Source organism: Acinonyx jubatus, chromosome B4 (genome assembly GCF_027475565.1).
Source record: "Acinonyx jubatus isolate Ajub_Pintada_27869175 chromosome B4, VMU_Ajub_asm_v1.0, whole genome shotgun sequence".
In the NCBI taxonomy this organism is placed as follows: domain Eukaryota; kingdom Metazoa; phylum Chordata; class Mammalia; order Carnivora; family Felidae; genus Acinonyx; species Acinonyx jubatus.
In genome coordinates this window covers 38,726,820-38,749,720 of record NC_069387.1, presented here as the reverse complement: position 1 = coordinate 38,749,720, position 22,901 = coordinate 38,726,820, and the positions used below count along the sequence as shown (strand labels likewise).

The following is a 22,901-nucleotide window of genomic DNA, read 5'->3' as shown; positions in this document are numbered from 1 at the left end:
TGGAGGTGGCCAGGCCTCTGTGCCATTGTAGCTCAAAGGAAGACCAAGACTAAATCTATAAAGACACTAAGCACAAAGAGTTATTTTATTTTCTACCTTATCATCTTCTGTATTTTCCAGATTATCTATAGAAAAGGGCTAATATCACTTTTTCGAAACCAAATATGAAAGATACAAATGGACACTGCTGTTCACAATCTACATGACCCCTATGGTCACTCTGAGGTGTTTGAGTTTTAATATGTCATAAACAGAAGTCATAGAAAACAACCCACTTGGTGTTACAGAGGTGGTCCCACGGTGCAGGTGATGTGCCAAATTTGAGCTATCTACACAATGTGGTACCCCACTCAGGGACAAAGACCCTGTCATGGAAGGAGACAGACATTAACATTTTTTCCTACTCACCTCCACTAACTCTTGGCTCATCCAGAGAGAGTGATTGACAACCGCAAAGGCTGCTGGGCAACTATGTGAAAGAGGGGTCCACAGAGAGGCCTCCTCCACCTGTTACTCTTTTCTCTATCACTTCACATCCATAGGGGTCCCTAAGCCCCAGGAGAAGGGTCAAGTGCAAATCTGGTAAACCAAGAAGCCCTAGCAGTTGTCAACTTAATTAGCCTTCAGGAGAAATATATGGATATATGAGCACAGTGAAGTTGCTATAGAGACAGGCCCAGGAGGCGCATTTAGAACAGGGCCTCATCACATCACCCGATAAAAATAAGACTCAGGCTTTTTAATAGAATGAATTACTTAAGTTTTATATTTAACAGGGACGATACCAATGCTATTACTGGTTTTCAGAATATTTTAGGAATCTAGACTGCCTGCTTCTACATATGTTAACAGCCATCACAACATATGCTCTGGTGGTTGGGAATTAAGAACTGGAAGCCCATGTGTTTCTCCCACCCCTTGAGATGAGACAGAGTCCTTCTCACTTTGGGCTTGTCCTCCCTTAATTGGGTGATAGATTTCCAATATATTTCAGATAAAAGACTGAGGGAGAGCTATATTGTGCTTTGCACTGGGCCCTTTGCATATATAATTGCCAATGCCTATAACAGTCCTATGAAGTAATGATCTCATTCTGCAAATGAAAATAATGAGGTTCAAAAATTTTTGCAATGTCACAAAGCTAATAAATAGTGGAGTCGGGATTCAAATTCAGGTGTCCTCCATCCAAAAGCCCATTGCTTTGTAAGACACCACCCACAATCTCTGCACAGAGAAGAATCTGAGAAAAGGTGGATCTAAAGAGATCTACCACTGATATATAGTATTGACCTTATTATAGCTTAGACTCTCCTCTGAGGCAACCCTAAAGTGGATAGGTTCCAAGAAGAATCCCACGGTGAGGGCGATGAGCACATCCCCAAGTATCCAAGGCAAGAGTTCATTTCAGACTAACTTCTTACCATCGTGCATGCTTCTTGGATGCCTCTTCCCTACCGCAAGCATGATTAATACAATGTTCCAAACTGAACACCATTAAGAGAGCATCTCCACTGCTGTTATGTATATGAAAACTTAAATTTATGAAATCAAGCTGGAGATCCAGGTGAAGGTAATTTTATTTTGTCTTTGGATTATTCACGATTCTCCTACTTTGCAGAGATTTTTTTTTTATTTTGTATAATTTTCCAACAAAGGCCTACATAGTAAGCTCAATCTGTGCCACAGGTGCCAGCCATTCCTTATTGTAGGAGAGGGGGGTGCTGGTGATTGTAAGGCTGGGCACAAGGCAATGGAGGTGACAGGGAGGGGAAGGATGGTTAGGAAGCTGGGGGGCCTGATGGTGAGGGTGATCCTAAGCAGGGGTGCATATATCCCTCCCCATTAATTTTACCTGCAGAGGATAATGGCAGAAGATGTTAGGGCTTCCAGGGATATGAGAGAACATATCTAGGGCAAAACTGAAATGCACGGCTCGACAGAAATTCTAACCAAAGCATCAATTCAAATGAATGAGGCAGCAAGGCAGAAGGCAGGGATAAGTAGAGACTGGAGACTTGAGCCCAGACCCGAGCAGGAGGCTTGGAAGCAGAGGGGAGGAATGGTGTCTGAGAAGAGTCCCTAGGCAGTGAGACTCATCCTAGGAGGTTTCCCCAGGCTGCCTGTAACCTCCAGCCTGTGTGGGAAGGGGAATCATTTTGTGCTATTGAAATAATTGCATGATGTACTCTTAGCATAGAATGAGCTCACTAGACTCTATGGGCCCCAGCCAGGTAATCTCACTTCTACTATAGGCAATCGTGCAGGGGTTAAAAGCATAGGCTTTGGATTTAAGCCAATTTTCTAGGTTCTGGCTTACAAGTTCTGGCAAGTCCCTTAAGTTCTCTACAAAATGGGAATAATAATAGTCAGATGCCAAGGATGAGCCCAGGTAGGAAAATGGCCAGTGGGCTTTTTTGGGGGCCAGCACAACTTCCACCCCGTTGGCTGGGTGAACGCCATGGCCAGAACAGCGAGCAGAAGCGTGACCCTAGCCCTCTCTTCCTCGACAATCTTAGGGACCACCTCCCCACCCCTCACCACTGAATCTCTGTTCTCTCCTGTTAAAAGGGTCAGCTTTTCAGTGTCCCCTGAGCCTACTTTGCCCTCAACCATGAACTCTTTCCATGAAAAGGTCTCTAGGGTAGCTCATAGGCCACTGTCATCATCTGACACCAAGCTTTTCCCTATCACTATCTTTACCCTTTGCCCTCTAAACAAGGAAGCCAGCACTGCCAGGCCAAGAACTTTTGCCCAGTTTGGGTTGTGGGTGGCCTCTTACCTCCCTCTTCCCCCGGGCCCCCAGCCAAGTCCTCCCTCCCTCAGAGATGCTCCCTGCTCACTTCATTCCTGCCTCATAGCTGGAATGACAGTGGCTCCCAGAATCCCTGGGGTGTGGGGAGGGTGATGGGGGTCTGGGGAGGCAGCCAGGCCCAGCAGCAGATTAATGTTACAGCCTTGGATAAGTGAGCTGGGCCAGTTGACGTCAGGGTGATGATGGGTGGAGGGGAGGGCCAGGCTGCTGAACTATAAAGATAGGTCAAATCAAATATAATCGACTCGGGACGGAGCAAGCGGGCGAGCTAGACACCGTCCCCAAGCCATGGTCCCTACCAGCCACGGCTCAGCCTGGGTCCCTCTGCTCCCGACCCGAGTGCCCAAAGCAGGCTTTGGTTTCATGTCAGCAGCCTTCATCTGCCTTCCAAAAATAAGCCCCTGCCGCCATGCTGAGGGGAGAAAAACAAGAAGGGCGGTATTTTTAGGGCCATTAATTCTGACCACGTGCCTGAGAGGCAAGGTGGATGGCCCTGGGACAGAGGCTGTTCATCACTATGTCCCGGGGAGCAGGACGTCTTCAGGGCACGCTGTGGGCTCTTGTCTTCCTAGGCGTCCTAGTGGGCATGGTGGTGCCCTCGCCTGCAGGCACCCGCACCAACAGCACGCTGCTGGACTCCAGGGGCTGGGGCACCCTGCTGTCAAGGTCTCGAGCTGGGCTAGCTGGAGAGATTGCCGGAGTGAATTGGGAGAGTGGCTACTTGGTGGGGATCAAGCGGCAGAGGAGGCTCTACTGCAACGTGGGCATCGGCTTTCACCTCCAGGTGCCCCCCGACGGCCGGATCAGCGGGACCCACGAGGAGAACCCCTACAGTGAGTGCAAGCTGCAGCCAGTTGGGAAGCTGGGGGCTTGGGTGCAAGCAAGGCTAAAAGATGAAGGGGACTTGCTCTGGTGCATGGGGCCTATTATAAAGGAGGCAGAAGTCATATTCTCTATTTGGAATCTTATAAGCAGAGCCACCTCCCCCAGACTGACTTTGACCCTGCCTGGGTGCAGGCTTAATATGCTGAGGTCCAGGCATTCTGGTGTCCTTTGCCATCACCCCACAGAGCCCCCATGGCACCCATTAGTTCAGTGTTAAAGGCACATCTGTGCCCATATAAGACCACCTGGAACCAGCCAGGAAGCCTTAAGGCAAGAGTAGTGAAAATAAGTAAGGGTTTTTGGACCAGATTCGACTTAAGCTCATTTTTATTTAGCTTCACTCTTTAAGAAGGAAAGGAAGTATTTTGCAACATTTCTCACTGAAGCACATCTTTCCCTTTATTTCCACCTGCCCTCTCCGTCCCCAGGTCCTTGTCCTGCAAGTTGGTGGGTTGCTGCATAGGTACGTTCCCGCATCCAAGAGGGGTCGGGGGCTGCAGGATCCACACAAGCCTTCAGTCTTCCGTGTGGTTGCAGTGTTTGCAAGATTAGATGAGCTGAAATTTGTTGAAGCATGGAGAGTATCTACTTTATTAAAAAGCTAATCAGCATTCATGTTTCTACCCCAGGCAAGGACTTCATGTGAAGTCTGTAAAAGCTAATCTCATCTAGATATGGCTGCAATCCCTGACCCCGATGTCAGAACTTCCCCAGCGGAAGTGGATCTTTGACAGTAAAGTGGCAGGACTTGCCGAGTCCAAAGTGAGATCAGGGATAGAGGTGATGAAGGGTCTGGCTTTCTAGGAGCTGGGGGATGGGCTGAGGTGCCCTTGTAGTGTCGCCTCTAGATTGATGTCCCGCTGAGCCCTGCACAAGCCTTGGGTAACCTGGCCCCCCTTTCTTTGTCAGGCCTGCTGGAGATTTCCACAGTGGAGCGGGGTGTGGTGAGTCTCTTTGGAGTGAAGAGTGCCCTCTTCGTTGCCATGAACAGTAAAGGGAGATTATACACAACGGTGAGTCCACTGGGCTGGGGGACGTCCAGGCTATTTGAGGGCTACAGCTTACACAGTTGAAGAAAATGCTACAAAAGCTTGCATAAAGAAGTGAATATTTGTCTAGAATAAGAAGGAAGCATGCGAGCTCATGCTTCATGTGCTTCATGTGCTTCACGGTTAACTGGCTTCTGCTTTGGACCATGTTTTTCCTGAGCCTTCCAGCCTTCGTAATATTAAATAGGAACTGTAGGTCAAGAGGCTGCTGGTTCTGAAGGAGACCTGCACCCTGGCATAAAGCTGTCACCCAGCCTGACGGTTGGGTTTTACCCCCTGAACTGGAGAGGCCTGGAGAAGCAAGCCTGTCTTTCAGCCCGGGTGCTGTTCCCCATGACCCCGAGAGGTACCCATCTAGCGCGCAGTATGAGGAGGAGAGACGAAGGAACTTGAAGTTTTACTCTATGGTTTTAAGCCCTCTGACCCCTGATCCTGTAGGATGGAGAAACATCCTCTTATTCCACCCTCTGGGCTGGAACCCAACCTCCAGCCCGCTCCCCATCACAGATCACCCTGGGAAGGTGAATGCCGGCCCTTTGGTTAACCTAGTTGGCTTCTAAGTGCATTTACTAAAACCTCTGCTCTTATTGACCCCCGGGGTCCTGGGTCTCTCCTCCTAAGATTTGGCTTATTCCAAAACTACGGTGGGGGGTGGGGGGGAGAACAACATCCTTATGAAGTTGAAGGCACTGGGAGTTCTTTTGACAGAAATTAGAAGGATAAAAAGGTAGACCGCTGAGCATTTGTGAAGGAATACCAGAGTTATTTATGGGGAGGGCGTGGAGTGCTGTTCTACCTCTCCTTGGAGGCAGACTGAGCACCAGGAAGTGAGCAGAGATCTGGGATTGGTGCCTGGTTCTGGCGAGGCTATACCTACACGAGAGGCCTATTACATACCCAAAGGGGAGCTCAGGTGGTCTCTTCCCTGTGACCTTTAAGTTTACTTACTTATTTTTGAGAGAGACAGAAAGGGAGAGAGAGCAAGTGGGGAAAGGGACAGAGAGAGAGAGAGAGAAAATCCCAAGGAAGCTCTGCACCATTAGCAAGGAGCCCGATGCAGGGCTATAACCCACAAACCATGAGATCATGACCTCAGCCCAAAACAAGAGCTGGATGCATAGCCAACTGAGCCACGCAGGTGTCCCTCCCTGTGACCTTTAGTCAAGGAGACAAGGTGTGGATTAAAAGTGGGCGTTGGAAGTAAGAGGAATAGCCCTAGGCTAGGTGGTACCATGAACCAGAATTCAGTCCCTGGTCTGTTCACCAAGGGCACTTCTGCAGAGCCGTGACGTGCATTACCTGAAGAGCCCTGAGGCAGGTCTGCACACTGCTCTGACAGGACAGGAGACTTCATGAACCCAGTGTCCCATCTGTAAAGGGAGGATAAAGTTACATGCGCCTCCCAGGGCTGCCAGGAGATAATGCTTGGAAAGCACTCCACAGGGTGCCCTGCAGACAGTAAGTACTCAATACAGAGCAGCTATCATATCAGCTGATGCGGCGAGGCACCCTGCCATGGGGTTCTGCACCCTTCTTTCCTAGAAGTGACATGTGTGGGACATTTTGCATCCCATCACCTTGGCAGCTTGTTAAAAGTACAGATTTGCAGGGACCTCCATCAGAGATGCTTATTTGGCAGGGCTGGGATGGGGGATCAAAGATCAGTTTGTTTGTTTGCTTGTTTGTTGTTGTTGCTGTTGTTGTTTTTAAGCTTCTCTGGTGTTTCTGTAGCACAGGCAGGCTTGGGACCACCAGGCCACACAGTCTTTGGAGGGCGGGGCAGGTGAAACCCAGCATGAGGTTTGGAATCCTCAGACACCCCCTTTCTTTCTCAGACTTCACTCTGTGCAAAGGTGCTGGAGAAGACAGGAGCCAGCCTGGGGCCAGCCTAGGTTTGGGTGAAGCAGGGTCCCTCCTTGTGGAGATAGATAGTCTTCCCAAAAAGCCCTTACTCGCCAGCCTGCACCGTGCCTGGGATCCCGCCAATTGGAGAGCCAGGAACTGGGGTTGTTGACTAAGGCACCCTCTAGGTTGTTGACTAAGGCAAGGGACCATTTAGCAGGTAGATCTCCTGGAAGGAAGGACAGAGTGCAGAAAGCATTACCAGAAGGACTTTCAACTTTGAGGCAAGGAGAGGGCACAAATATAGGAAAATGTACCCACTTCCAACTAGAAATCCATTACCCCGGTAAGAGAACCTATATGACATTCAAAAATCAGAGCTTTAATCACAGTCAGAGGCACTGCAAAGGGGTAAAGCATGGAGTAGCAAATGGGAAGGAGCCACCTTCCATAAGTAAGTGTGAACTGACTCTTCATGTTGGAGACACCCCTGGTCCCCTCCCTCCGGGGCACATGACTTCCAAGGGGGTCAGATGGGCCCCTGAGCTGGAGGGTTCACGAAATGAGAGAGTCCAGGGAAAAGGGGGGCTGTCCTGAGGGAAGGCTTGCTCATTCTGCACACTCTACCCTCCCCCTCCCACACCCCAGGAGCACTGAGTCTGGGAGCACCTTCTCTAAGGTGGGAGGTTGTCCTCCCTGGAGCCCAGGGCTGGGCAGGCTTATGTAGGAGAGTGGGCCTGGACCCGGGAGTGTGGCCCAACTATGCCCCAAGCTTGGACAATTGATGCTTTGTGTGGCTGTGCCCCAGATGCTTCCAAACCACCTCTACCCCCTCCCGCTGCCCCTCAGGGGCCTGTTATCACAGTCTAAAAAAACAATTGCCAACTGATCCCCGGAGCCAGGAAGACTCCCGCTGGGTGATGATTTCATTCACACTATTTCCCTTAAGCCCCTAGAGCTGCCTCATCTCCCCAGGCTCAGCTGCTACCGCCTGCAGCTAAATGAGATTTCTCATGGGGGGAGGGGACCCTTGCACAGGGTGGGGACAGGAGACTACTCATGGCCAGAGAAGAAGAGCTGAGAAAACCCACCTAGGAAAAGTGACTTCCTGCATGTCTCACTTCTAGGAAAGAGGGGCGCAGAGCCCCATGGCAGGATGCCTATTCCCAGCTGAGACAATATAAATAGCCGTCCTGGTATTGAGCACCTACTGTTTGTAGGGCATCTTGCGGAGTACTTTCCAAGCATTATCCCCTAGCAGCCCTGGAAGGTGCATGTGGTCTTTATCCTCCCTTCACAGATGGGACACTAGGTCTCTAAATTCGCACAACCAGTTCTGTGTGCAGACCTGCCTCAGGGCTCTTCAGGTAAGGCTCTTGAAACCCACAGAAGTGCATCTCATGTACAGATTGGGACCCAAATTCCAGCTCCTGCCCCACCTACCCTCCACTACCTGCTTATATGTGGGGCAAAATCCCTGACCTTCTCTGGGCCTGGACCTCTGCTCTCTCCATGTAGACAGAGGCAGAAATCAGTGAATTCCAATGCCCTTAATGCTTTTAAAAATAAAATTGAAAAAAAAAATCAAGGAACCCCACTTAACGATTGGTGGTCAGCTTGGGCACTCTCTACGAGAATCCCTTGGCCAAGAAAAAAATGCATATTGACAAAAAGCTAGTAGGAATTCAGTAATGCTTTTAAATGATTTTAGTTTTACTATTTATAACTGCATCTACATCCTTTTAATCAATAGTAGTATGACAACGTGCAGAGAACACAGTATTTGTTTCATCCATCAAGGCCTTTGCTTATTCTGTGGGGCATTACATTGGGAGAGGGGAGGACCAAGCCATGCCTTCATTCAGCTGGCAGCAAAGCTCATCCAGCAGAGAACAGATTCCTGAGGGGATGTTAGTGCCTGCTGGGTAGAAGTACTGGGGGATGGGACCCGAGAGCCCTGAAGACAACTCTCCCCAACACACGGCCTGCCTGCTACAAGGAGCTGCACAGGATTGACAAGAAAGTCATGCCTGACAAAAAGCTTTTCAAATACATCTAAATCGACAATGCCATTGTGTGTTAGGAAAGGGGGTTACAATATACAGACCTCTTGGAGCTGAGAGATGTTATCTATTTCTCCATTTCAGCTAAGGACAGAAAAAGAAACAGAGGCTGCAGGAGGAAAGGGTCTTAGGAAAAAGAGTCTTTTTTTTTCTCTCCATTTCCCACCTCCTTAAACACCACCCACCCTTGCCCCTTCCATGCACACTCACAAACCAGGAGGAATAGAAGAAGCAAGTGGCTCTGGGTTAGCCCTGGGAGGAAGAGCTTTAAAGACACGCATCCACTTCCACCAGTCCGGGTGACTTAGCTCTGCCCAAAGACAAGAGGATGGATGTGTCATCCAGCCCAGACCGCATGGGGCATTTCTGCCAGAGGTCACAGTCTGGAACAGCCCTCTGCAAAGCCCCTCTGCAAAATGCCCTTCTCCATGGTAAGAGCCGATCGCTTTGGAGTTTGGTTCCACATAAGTCTGATTAGACCTACATGGAATTTAAGACGTTGTCACACTGGGGCCTGAGCCCCGGCAAACCCAGGAAATGTGATCTGGTGGAATTATTTTCATTTGTTCAAGTAATAATATATGGTAGCTGCTTTTATTGACATGACGTTCACTTGGCATGAGTGCTTTTCTCACCAGAGCTGAGGAGACACCACTCTTGGGTCGTGAGAACCGGGCTCAGTAGGCAGTAGACATGGATTAAGAGGCTGGGTCTGGATACCAGCTCAGGCATCAGCCTGGGCAGCAGGAATACCCACTGGCCTGAAGCATCAGCTGCTTCAAAGGGTTCAGGGAAATGGTCTTGGCCTCCTGCCACCTGAACCCCAAGGACAGGGCAGAGGGGTACAGAAAGAGACAGGCAAAGGAAAGACAGGGCTTTGAAAGCAAACTTCATCCACTTCTCTTTTTTCACTTTAGATTTGTACCCAGTTCTGGGGAAGGCCAGGAATAGGAGCAAGGCTAGAGAAAAGGAACCAAACGGACAGAAACTAAAGTGGGAAAAAATTTTTTAAAGGGCAGGAAACTTGAATAATCAAAATGCAATGAGCGGAGAACAAGGCACAATATGTACAACCACCAGGATGCACATTTAACCAATGTTTGAGGAGACCCAGACACTGTGAAAGGCTGGATTCTTAAATTGGACACGTTCTAGAATGGAGGATATGGGCAGATGCTCTCAGAATTTCTTGCCCGAATCATTCAGTTCCTCTTCCTTTCCTTCCTCTCCCTCACACCCTCGGCCCCAAGGTTTGATTTCCTCTCTAGAGTTTGCAAACCACACGCAAATCCTCTCCCTTAACCACCATCTAGATCAGAAACAAATTCTGGAGACTGAGGGCGGGTTGCTCTCCAGGGATGTACAAGTTAGAACAGAGGGAAAAGTGGCAGGTGGCAGGTGGCAGGGACTAGGACTACCAGGACACAGGGGGACCACCCGTTTTTGATATAAATGTTTTCTTTTCTTTTCTTTTTTTTTTATATAAATGTTTTCTTATTCCTTCCTGGCTCAACTTGTATCCTGAATTTCTTTCCCACTTTAAATAATCTACTTAGATGACTAGGTAATGCATGAACACGGTTTAAGGTGGGGAGAAAGGTGTAAAAGAATATGCCATGGGAATATAAGTCTCCTTCTCACGCTCTTCGAAGCCACTAGTACCTCCCCAGACAAAGATGTTGTCCTGGCTCTTTGTGTATCATCCCAGGAAGACCCCGTGTCCCTGTATGTGCACCCTCACTGTTATTTTAAAGGTCACACAAATAGGAGCATACTACACATCGTTTTGAACCTTACTTCATCACTTAACAGTATGTCTTTGAGACCATTTCAAGTCAGTGCCCACAAAGGTTTCATATTTTTTCATGGCTTAATAGCATTCAGTTGTGTAGATCTGCCATAATTGAATTAACTACTCCCCTCCAAATAGACACTTTGTTGTTTTGGGTCTTTTACTATTATAAATAATGCTGCAGTGAGTAACTCTTGTACATGAGTGGGAGTGTGCTAGTTAGATACATTCCTACAAGTGGAATTACTAATCAAAGCTATATTCCTTTTTCATTCTAGTAAATATTGTCAAATTGCTCTTTATAAAGGTTATAACAATATACACACCCACAGACATTAAATGAGAATTCCTAGTCTTCATGCATTCACCAATGAAAGAATATTATCAAACATCTGATTTTTTTTTTAATGTTTATTTATTTTTAAGAGAGAGAGTGTGTTCACAGAAGAGAGGCAGAGAGAGGGGGGCACAGATGACCAGAAGTGGGCTCTGCACTGACAGCACAGAGCCTGACAAGAGGCTTGAACTTACAAACCGTGAGATCATAACCTGAGCTGAAGTCAGACGCTTAACTGACTGAGCCACCCAGGTGCCCAAAAATCTGATTTCTTTAATCAAACAATTAAAAATGTGGTCTCACTGTTAGGACTTACATTTCTCTCATTAAGCATATTTTCTCATGTACAAATGCTAGTTGTATTTCCTTTTCTGTAAATGGTCTGTTCATAAACACTGTCCAAGGGTCCCGAATACAGTAACAAAATGTACTCTCTGACACAAATGCAACTATTTTTTAACTGAGTTTTCCATTTACATTTTTGTTTTGTTTAAGGTAATTTTTTCCAGGCAGAAGTCAAATGTATTCCTTTTGCTTTTTTTTATGGCATCTAGTTTTTTGTGCCCTGATCAAAAAGATCATCCTGACTCCAGATTATTTAAAAAAATTTTTTTCTGGACTCATGAGGTTCTTTTTTTTTACATTTAGGTCTTTGCTACTTGTAGAATTTATTTTAAAGTAAGGAATGAAATGATAAGTCAAACTTTATTATTATTTTTAATTATTATTGTTACTAGATATTACCCAGCTGTTTCAACACCATGCTGTCTCCAGTGATTTGAAACCCCACTTCTATATTAATTTCAAATCCATTTTTATGTTATATTGCTATATATTTGGATCTACTTCTGGACTCTGTATTTTGTTCATTAATCTTCACCAGACTTTTAATCAATGTAGCTTCGTTTCTCATTTACCTTTTACAGTTAATCCTGAGATTCTATTCTCCTAGTGGTGTTGCTTCAGAGTTTTGGCCCTCAAATGGTCTCAGCTTCTGTAGCTGCTTCTACCTCTCATGCACAGGTAAAGAGGCCATGGCCCAGAGAGACCCCAAAGAGCAGTGCCAGAGCATCAGCCTCTGTGTATCCTAGTTCTGTGTTTTTCTCATGCAAGTTCACGGTCTCCCAGTCATTCAGTCAATAACTGCAGAGCTTAAAAGTGGAAATGTCCAATAACCCACAGCAGGTTTTGCAGGAATACCAATCTAGGGTAAGACAAAGTCCTTTAGAGCTTTTAATGCAAAGTAGTTCATGATAGAGAATAATTATAGTAATAAGAATTTTTTAAAAGTTTACTTATTTTGAGAGAGAAAGAGAGGAGAGAGCACATGTGAACAAGAGAGGGGCAGAAAGGAAGAGAGAGAATCCCAAGCAGACTCCATGCTGTCAGCACAGAGCCCGATGTGGGACTTAATCTCAAGAACTGTGAGATCATGACCTGAGCTGAAATCAAGAGTCAGATGCTTAACTGACTGAGGCACTCAGATACCCCCAATTTTTTTTTATATTTTACTATGTGCCAGGTGTTACACCATGGACTTCCTGTACATTATTTCAATTAATGCTCCAATTCTATGACATAATTATTCTAACTGCCCCCACTTTACAGATGAGGGAACTGAGACTTAGAAGGTTAAATCACTTGCCCAAGTTCACATAGCGAATGAAGTAAGAGGTGAATCATCATCAGCATAACCTCAAAGTTCCTTACAAAGGAAACTAAAGGTTGTAAAAACCCAAACTCCCTAGTGTGGTATTAGGAAGCCAGTTGGTGTGACTGGCTAAAGCTTTCACATTCACCTCAAGTAAATTAATACATGTAGAAGTGCCTTGTAAACAATAAACTGGACGCCTGAGTGGGGAAAGGGGTGAGAGGTGAAGGGCAGAAGGTGAGTGTGGTGTTCCTTCCTTACACCATGCTGCACCCTTGCTCACTCTTATGCTACATTGAAGGAGCCGGTCATGTATGGGTGTCCATTTGTCCTCCTGGCATCCCTATTAAGTCATCATCCACTCAGGGTCACATACCTGACAAGACACAATCCTTGACTCGGGGAACTTGGAGTCTATTGAGAAAGAAGAAGCTGTCCCCAGGGATCACACACTGTTGTACATGCTGTCTGAGAGGTGCGTCCAAAGAGCTGTGGGTGTCTGGGAGCCCAGGGAACTAGCTCATCACCCTCTGTTCATAACAGGAAGAGGCTCTGGTCCATCCCCCGCCTCCAGCCAGCCCAGGGTGCTCATAGTACGATTCCTTCGGAGAAGGTCAGATGACACCTTTGGCACAGCCAGCCAGCCATTGAGTGGGCTTTTTATAGCCAATGGCCTCAGTCAGCAGGAAGGAGTCAGAAATTACACCCCACCTCTCTTTTTGTTTCATTCTGTGTTCCTTTCAAGATTGGATCTCAGACCTCCTGGCTCTCACAGGACTCAACAGAGCCACTCCCTATACAAAACACAGAAATCCCCCCAGCCTCCCTCAACATTGGCCCTGCAAGTCCGGGGAGGAACGGCCTTCTTTTCTAGGAATAAAGGAGGGCGTGGGTGATGCATAGGGAATGAACTTGTTGATGTGTGGCAGGAAGTTTAGTGCTCATTTTCAGAACAGGTGCTCCACACACTTCTCTACCAAATTAGCACTGGCCCCAGACTCCATGGCACCACCTGCCACAGAGGGAACCAGGTTCTCTTCTCCATAAAAATCACTGCTCCTTACCATCTCTGTTCCTGAACTTTTCTAGAGAGCAAGGAATGTCTAGGAGGCACCAGGCATCTTCTGGGCTCAAAGTCAAAACCAAGAATGGGCATCTTTAAGGGGTGGCAAACCTGGGAGGTAAACTGGGAAAGATGGAGTGAGGGGGCAACGAGTGGAAAGAAGAAAGGGTTAACATGGTCAACAGATAGCGCTGGAAAGGACTTAGGGAATCATATGTCCCCACCCCTCCTCTAACTGCCCCCCCACCTCCCCAGACACACAGCTTGCAGGAAAGGGAACCAAGGCTGAGAGAGGAGACTGCCCATGGTCACACAACTAGGAAGCAGAAAACCACTAAGTAGAGCCTGGGGTCCCAAACCCATTCCACTAGACCACCTCTCACAGTGGACTTGGGAAAAGCCTATTATATCCTTTTATGATTCTTTCTCTGATGGAATAAGTTATCAGCTAGGTGCTTGGTGGAAAGTGCCCTGAACTGAAAATCAGGAGACCCACCTCATGTGACACAGACTTTCTCCATCCATGTCCCTGGGCCTTGATTTGCTTATCATGAAGAGGAGAACATGAGAGGGGTCCAAAAGAGCTTGGAAGTCTCTTCCTTTGTGCCCTCCCATGATTTGATTGGCCTAGAATGGCTCAGTTTCCCTGCTGGCTATCTTACGAAGGGAAGGGAGGTGTACCCGGTAGAAGGCTCACTACACCTCATTTATAATTGAGCCTCTGTTATTTGTCCATTTCTTTCGCAGCCCAGCTTCCAAGAGGAATGCAAGTTCAGAGAAACCCTCCTGCCCAACAATTACAATGCCTACGAGTCAGACCTGTACCGAGGGACCTACATCGCACTGAGCAAATATGGACGGGTAAAGAGGGGCAGCAAAGTGTCCCCAATCATGACTGTCACTCACTTCCTCCCCAGAATATAAGGACCCTCAAAGAAGGCTCACAGATTGAAAGCAACATCTTTTGTTTTGGAATTTTGCACAAATGAACAATTCCCCTTACCTCCCACCCCCCATGACTCCTCAGTCAGGCTTTTCCTGTACTTGGGGAGACCTGAGTTGGTTCCCTGGGTGACTGGACCCCATGGTATGTAACCCAACCAAGAGAGAGGTTGCGACCAACATCCTAGAATGGCAATGGATGCATGCTGTGACCTCAACTGAGGAAAGAAGGTACATGTGGCATATGACCACGTGCACAGGAAAAGGCCAGGGTGGGAGTATTCGTGTGTGTTGATGTATATCCATACATCTTCATGTAGATGGTCTGAGAAAAGGCATTGCAGAGCATTGGGTTTCTTTCTCCCAGTATCATTGCTGCAGGAGTCTGCCTGCAAGAATGCCACTTGTCAAACCAGCTGGATTGATGTGTGTGCCCATTCTGCCTCTTTCCAATCATTCTTCCATCCAGAGGCCACTTAGTGCATGCATGGGTTGCATGGGTGGTGGGGCACAGCTGTCCTCTAAGGGTAGGGAGGGCAGGGTGGGAGGAAGTAGGGTTTAACTGCAAACCAGAAAGAAGGTGGGCAGGTTCCAAACTTCCTGTCTGTGAGGGCTCTGGGGCTGCCCTGTCTGGGGAGCTGGGGGAGAAGGGATGATCCTCTTCTTGGAGAAAAAGGGTAGAGCAGTGTCTCGGGCAGTTGGGGAAGGCCTGCTGGAAGCAGCGGAAGGGACTGGATGTTCTATGGAGTGCCATTCTGCCTGGAGGATTCAGTGCTGCGTGTGGCTCCAAGAACAAGCTGGGGCCAGGCTGCCTGCCCATAACTTTTCCTCACTTTGAACTGGGTCTTATTTTAACCTCAGATGACAAGGATCCTAATAATGGCAACCTGTTTGGCGAGGGGTGAGGGGATGCAAAATAGGGCATGAAGGAAGTAGAGAGGCTTTGGACTGCAGATGATAATTCCTCTCCAGCTACGTCCAGGAAACTCACCCAAGTCCTCATCTGATACTCTCACTTCCTTCTTGGTCATCATCAGTTTGCATACACACTGATGCCTGGATGCAGTAGAATGGGCACCATGACCTCCAGAGTTTGCCCCCTCCGGCCCCTCTACAGTAAGAGAAGAGTGATAATCCTGTGAAATCAAGCAGCCAAACTGAAACAGCTCCTTGCTGTACAATGCCTTCTTGCCTCCTGTCCTTTGAGAGTATTTAAAGCAGAGGTTCCCCAAGTGACTATAAATGTTGCCTGCCTGGAGCCTTCAGATTCCTGAACCATTGGAATGTTCCTAAATCTGAAACCAGAGAGAGCCATATCAGAGTGCAAATATTTTCGGCATACATGAACCATCAAGTTACAAAATGACCTGACACCCTGCTGCTTTCAGGGGCCCCTGCAAGACAACCCCTCATCTGCTGCAAATACCTTCATCTTCGACATACCTCTCTATTTGCAGATGCGGCCATCTATAGATAGATCTGAGCTGAGCGACTGTGAGATGGACATGGAGGTTGGAAACCAAGGGAGACATCATATTGACTACTTTCTGCCTGGCACACATCAGGGAGGGCATGTGCTGGGTGAGGAGGAAAAGGCCACACCAAGGTGAGCAACCAGAAAGACTGAACAGACAGTAAGAGCTTGAGAGCAAGAGTGGACATGGCCAAGCCTTGGAAGAAACGGGAAGGAGCTGGGTCTTGGGTCAAATGGGAGAAAGTTGGTCCATCTTGAACATTTAGAATACTAGAAGTGCAGTTCTGCTTGGAGGCAGAGTACAAAGCTGATTATCTTGTCCAGAGTAATTGACTGGCCTCTTTGACAGGGTACATCAGACCTGAGGTGCACTCAGGACCTAAGGCACGTATCAGTTTCTGATGGGATGTACTGGCAGTGCAGGAAGGCTGGGTGGATGGACGGACAATGATCTGGTGAGGAGAAAAGTTTTAGGTCCCAAAACGTTAGCTCCTTTCTTCCTAAATCTCTGAGCCAATTTGGCACGAGAGGGGACACACTTCTAAAGAGAGGCCTCAGATTGCTAGACCTTTCCTGCATCTCTCTAGAGGCTCCTAAAAGGGCCAAAATACTGACAAGGAGTCCCCCCAAATGTCCACTCCCATTTTTCATGCTAAGAGTGAGAAGGAGATGCTATGACATGCCTAGGACCAGGCTGTCTTGTTAGTCAGTCACTACGTGGAGGCACCAGCACACCATTTGCTGGACAGGAACTGGTTACTAGCAGCCGGGCATCTGTTCAAACCGGTACCAGGGCTTATGTTGCACCAGTTGCTGAACATTCTGAATATATTCCTGGATGGGGGATGCATCGTTGACTCGTTAAAACTCCTCCTGCTAGAGGAGGTCTCTCCCAAGAGCTTTCTCTTTGACCTGTAAGTGGCTTAGGACAAGTCACTGTCCATGCACAGAAGTGGGTTAAGGGGCAGGAACAAAGGAAGACCAGCAAGTTCAGTCCCTTCTTGCCTGCTACTGTGTCTGTGCATAGGCATGCAGAGTTGTCTCCTGTCTGATCATCACATCTAAGGATTCTTGGACTCAGCTCTCAGCCCTGTTGGATCCAAAAGGCAGCAGCAGGGGGACAGAATGAACCTCACCTTCCTGCTGCCATGTATTACAAACAATTTGGGTCTTTTCTCCCCCAGATCCTTAGCTGTGACCCTGGTTTACAGAGTTTGGTAGTCACTGGCTTCCCTCTTATCTTGAACCTTCTCTGGCAGCTCCATGCAAACTTGGGCCTCCAAGAGCCCAGATGCTGCCTTATTCCTTTTTCAAGAACAAATGATAAAAATGAGAGCAACATATGTGCACACCCTTGATGATGAACTTCTCAGCTGGGGGAAGGTGAGGTCAGAACCAATAGGGGAGCTCCAGGCCCCTTGTAGAATCTGCACCTTCCTCAGGGCAATGGATGGACCTCAGAGGAAACCAGAAACCAACTGCCTCATTGAAGCTGTTGATTATATTCACTTCATCACTCACTGCCTTCTAACAACACTTCCCTTCCCACTTGCCATGCGTTTTTGAACCTCCTTTGGAAAGAAGCATATAATTTTGTAATTAATACCCTACCATTACCCTTCACAGCCTAATACCTCTGCTGCCATGTCCCACAACACGTCCAGCACACACACTCCAAGCCCCTGGTGAGGGCCATTCTGTGGCTTAGGAAAGAGAATATTTTCTCTTATCATCTGATCTAGGCTATGAACCTCTCTCCTTTCTAGACATAGGATTTTCCCAGGCCAATAACCCAGGCCTGAAAGTCTCTCCTAACCTAATCCTCTGCTGGGTAGCTTAGAATTTTTCTCATGATGGTGCTGGGCCCCTTTCTTGTCCTAGACCTCAGTGCCTCCAAGTTATCACTCTGTGCAATCCTAGGAGAGAAGGACGTATGAGAGTCTACAAGTTGTAGTTTTCCTTCCTCCCAACTTTGTTTTTTTTTAAATGTTTTTATTATTTATTTTTGAGAGAGAGACAGAGACAGAGTGCAAATGGGGGAGGGGCAGAGAGAGAGGGAGACACAGAATCCGAAGGAGGCTCCAGGCTTCAAGCCATCAGCACAGAGCCTGATGTGGAGCTCGAATCCACGAACTATGAGACCATGACCTGAGCTGAAGTCGGACACTTAACCAACTGAGCCACCCAGGTGCCCCATCCTTCCTCCTAACTTTGTATATGCACTACCCGTGCCTGTTTTGTGCCACGGTCACTGGTGCAAACATATCTACCAAGGGTGATTGCTGACCCTAAGACACGGGGATATTCTCTCTCCCATCTATCCCCTCCTGCTGCTTTTCATGTGCACAGAAGCTGGAAAGCTCCTACATCTTTCTGTCCCCAAAGGCTCCAGTTCAGATGTCGCTGAGGAGGGATTTTCTGCTGCTTGCCACTTTCATGTCTATGAAGTGGGTCCCTCAAATCTGCACCCCCCCCCCTCCTGGCCAGAAATGGCCACTCATTCTGCTACCTCCCAGAATGTTTGGAACAAGGCCAGAAGAGTAGATAGAAATAATCCACTCTGAGCTTATATCTGAGTTGGTGTTTCCTCTTCCCAGAGTGGGAGGAGGGAGTGATTTTGCCCAAAGGAGATCCTGAATCTAGTCTATTGTGCTGAGAGCCAACACAGAACCACACTTGTATACCTCATTGAACTACTGAGATTCCAGCATTCAGACAGCTGTGTCCTCATATGGTTTCTCCTTTCTATAAATCAATTAAGTACCTCAGTCTGGGTCCCAATGCAGAGCTGTCCTTAAGTTTGGGTAAAGTGAATAGAAAACCCTCAGAATTTGTTCAGTCATGTGCGTGTATAATGTGATGCTTCTATTTTTTAATATGTATGTGCTATGCACAAACCATATCATGTTCCAGCAAAAAGTAAAAGGTCTTTTTATACGTTCCTCTAAACTGTTTGACTCCACCCCTCCTATTAAAACTCACAACAAATCTCCAGGTTGTGGTTGATTTTCACCTTGATTCTTTTTCTCTCAAGGAGGAAGGCGAAGGGAAACAGAAAGCATAGATTCATGGTGCTGTCAATATTATTGGTTCATGGTGCTATGGATTATTAAGGCAGGGAGAAATCACGTGAGTAACTCAGTCCCACCACCATATTTTAAAAATGTGGAATTCAGCTCCGAAGGGGAAGGAAGCTATCATAGACCATAGTGAGGCAGCAGCCCTCTTCCTCTTCTGCCTTGGTCAAAGCAAGATATCCACATTTCTGTTACTGTACCATTTACTCATTCACTTATTCACCCATCAAGAAAATACCCTATCTCTGTGCTGCACTGGGTTGAGTTTTGGGAAATGTGAGTGAATGAGGTAGACCCAATTCCCATCCTCTCACAAACTTGCATTTAAAAAAAAACACCCAAGAGTATGTTAAAATGTAGATTCCCTGGCCACACTTGCAGAGATACTGATCCAGAGGCCTGGGTGGAGCTCAGGAGTCTACCTTTGTAACACACACCCCAGGCAATTCTGACATTGAGAAGCCCTAGTCTAGTAGAATGACTAGAATTACAGAATATTTGAATTAAGAGATACTCTATAAATTATGAAAAATCTTTTCATAGGTTAAAAGAAGAAGAAGAGGGAGTTTAAGTTTCTCACCCAGGATCACATAGCCAGATGAGAACCTATGACTCACAAGCTTATTCTCTCACGTCCCACTTACCCCTTCCCACGCCTCTTCATCATCACACCTGTGATCTCCTGACCATGCACCTCTCATGCCAGCCCTACCCAGGTTCCTCTTCTATTCCTTGTGTAGTCTCTGGAAGAGAATAAAATGTGCCTTTGGTTGAGTAATGTTGGGTTCTGAATAAATCTCTGTACTCTTGGAAGAGCTGCCTGGTCCTGTGGCCTCTGCAACTTGTTCCTGTATTTATCCACACAATTGATATTTCTAAGATCCTACTATGTGCCTTGAAATATCATTGTGACCAATTATATGTGGGCTTATATATTGGCAAAGACGACAGACATTAAACAAATAATCACAGAAAAGTGTGATGAGTGGCATGAAAAACAAAGCCCTGGTGAACTATGGGGGCACAGAACAGGATGCTGAGCTCATCTGGGTGGAAAACGGAATCCATCCCAGAGACAGGTAGGCTCTGAAGGGTATCAGCCAGATTTGGGGCAGGTGGGTGGGGGTCAGCAGGCAGGGTAGGAAAGTTACAGCAGGTGTTCAAAGGTCCAGGTGAGATTCCAGGGGAAGAACGTGGCACCTTGGAGGACCTAAACTAGGGCCAGTAAGGCAGGTGTGCAGAGGGAGGGCAGGGGTGAGATGGGGTCTCAAACCAGGCCATTAGGAAATGTATCATGGAGCATCTATCTGGTAAGTATAGTAAGGCACTTGAATATTTTTTAAGTTTTCATATATAATTCACCATTTTCAAATGTACAACTCAATGATTCTTAAGTAAAGTTACCAAGTTGTGCAACCATCACCATACGTGAGTTTTAGAACATTTTCTTTACTCCAATTAGATTCTTTGTGCACATGTACCCTTAATCTCCACTTCACCATGTCCACCACAGGCAACCATTAATCTACTTTCTGTTTCCATAGTTTTGCCTTTTCTGGGTATTTCTTGTAAAGAAATCACACAATATGTGGTTTCTTGTGTTTGGCTTCTGTCACTGAAGGAGCTTGAATTTTCATCTAAAAACGATGTAAGGTCCATCCTTGGAGAGTTTAAGAAGTAACAGGACCAGACAGGGATTTTAGAAAGATGGCTGGAACTATCAGGTATAGAGTGGCATGGAGGAGGTGAGCCCTCTATGGGGAGGATCACTGGAGGCTTTTGGAGTGCTCTGGGCTAAGGAGATGATGGCAGAATAGAGTGGTGACAGTGGGTAGAAAAAAGCCTGGTCATTTCACACAGCAGTCCTGACCAAAGGGAGCTCTTCATAAGCTGAACTTGATTATTCTAAAACATAGGAAGCAGGCCCCACCATTTTCTGAGGTGAATCTCAAGAGATTTCATATTCTTCGTCGGATGAGCACTCTCATCCCTAGATGGGCCAACCAAGAAGCTCCTTTGCTGGTATCTCTGTCCATCATCAAGGCCTTGAGGCCCAGTGCAATGGTTCTGAACATAGGCAAAAGGATGCTACAAACTCCTTTCACAAATAATGCTTGGCCAGGGTGGCTGCTTCCACTCCTTTCCTCTGGCTTTAAGAGAAGGTGCCAAAATGCCAAGAAAAGCTAATACCAGATGTCGAACATTTGTTGTGAAAACAATATCTCAGAGACATTCTGGTATTTCCACACCCAGTCAAAATTTCTATACCATATTCTCCTACAGCATCATACAACAGGAAATGATGCTCAGAGTGAAAAGTTCAAGATCTGAAAAATCTTCAGTTGACAAATGTATTTATCAAAAAATAAACGCATGTTTTTAAAATTTTTCAACAGAAAACTTTGGACAATCCCCCCAAAAGTTTAATGTTCGGTTTTAAAAATCAGCCAACCAAAATATTCCATTCTTTGAGCATTCCTCCTGAAGCTGCCTTGAAAGAGAGAAGGGAGCGTATTCACTGTGGCCCTTTGGAAGGCTGAAGGGTCAGTTGACTGGCCAGTTGTAGTGTTTATTATAAATATCAATGCTTAATCATTACTTATTTCTATAAGGAACATTAGAGCCCTCCCATCTGGTTTTGGTGGGGCGTTCTCCATCCAACAGGCCAATATATGTCTTCATGAGACAAAGTTACTTGCAGTTCCAAGGGACCACAGGGGTAGACAGCCACCTTCTTTTTGTGTCCTCATGTGGCCTTTCCTCTGTGCATGGACATGGAGAGAGAGATCTCTCTGGTGTCTCTCCTTCTCTTTATAAGGATACCCCTCCTATAGGATTCGGGTCTGCCCTTATGACCTCATTTAATTTGAATCACTTCCGTAAAGACTCTATCTCCAATTACAGGCACATTGGGGGTTAGGGCTCCAACATATGAATTCAGTCCATAACAGTGCCCCACTGCCATCTGGGGAAGTCTGACCTCAGACATGATGTCATGCTAACAACATTCCAGGAAGGAAATTGTCAGTCCATTTACCAGACCCCCAAGTGGTCTGCTATAATCACAACTAGGCGTCATCTGGGGGCCCTATTCTTTTGAGTAGGTGAAATAGGAAGTTACCTCTAAGGTAATGGTTTTCAGCTGGGGATGATTTTGACATGTAGGGAGGACATGTAGGGTACGCTTGGCAATATCTGGAGACATTGTCTTCAGATCGTCACAACTCGCGGGTGTGGAATGTGTAGCACTACTGATCTCTCATGGATAGTGGCCAGGGATGCTATCTAACATCGGGCAATGTACAGAACAGCCTCCTAACACAAAGAATGATCCGGTCCCAAATATCAATAGTGCTGAGGTTGAGAAACCTGCTCTAAAGTAGAGCACACCTCTCATTTGTCCCGATATACTTAAATTAACCCTCATCAAAGACCCGGGTTAGGAAGGAAAGGCTGGAAGAGAAGCTTTCGATGCCATTATCAACCCTTACACCCAGATCCAGTCTCCAGGAGGTCCTTGTAAGAATGTGATCAGGGCAGTGGCTTTTCACTACTGGTCCAGAGAGTAGGGTTGGCAGACACTGAGAAGCATTACACTGGGGTGTCAAGTAGGCATTCCTGGGTCAGCAGAGTGGCATGAAGGGCAGGTGACTAGGATCAAGGGGAAGAAACTCAAGAGGCCCTTACTCTTTCTCACTATCGTCCTGCACCCTCTCACACCTGGACTGGGGCTCTACCTCCACGCCCCATGACAGCCAAGCAGGGTTTTTCTTCAGAACTTTAGTCATAAATTTTTGTTACCTATGTAATATTAATTTCTTCTTTCCCCCCACCAAAGAGCACAGTTTATTTTCACTTCTTTAAGGTTATACAATTAAAACATGTTCATGGTAGAAAATGTAGACAACTCAGGA

General features: G+C 46.8%; 1 protein-coding gene across 1 annotated transcript; it reads left to right on the top strand.

Annotated features, from left to right (window-relative positions):
- The first annotated feature begins 2,954 nt into the window (after positions 1 to 2,954).
- On the top strand, positions 2,955 to 19,779 carry FGF6 (fibroblast growth factor 6). Its single transcript, XM_015061560.3, has 3 exons — positions 2,955 to 3,645; positions 4,607 to 4,710; positions 14,242 to 19,779. Exons 1-3 carry the CDS (start codon positions 3,300 to 3,302, stop codon positions 14,416 to 14,418), a joined length of 627 nt encoding a protein of 208 aa, XP_014917046.1. The 5' UTR covers positions 2,955 to 3,299; the 3' UTR covers positions 14,419 to 19,779.
- The last annotated feature ends 3,122 nt before the right edge of the window (positions 19,780 to 22,901 follow it).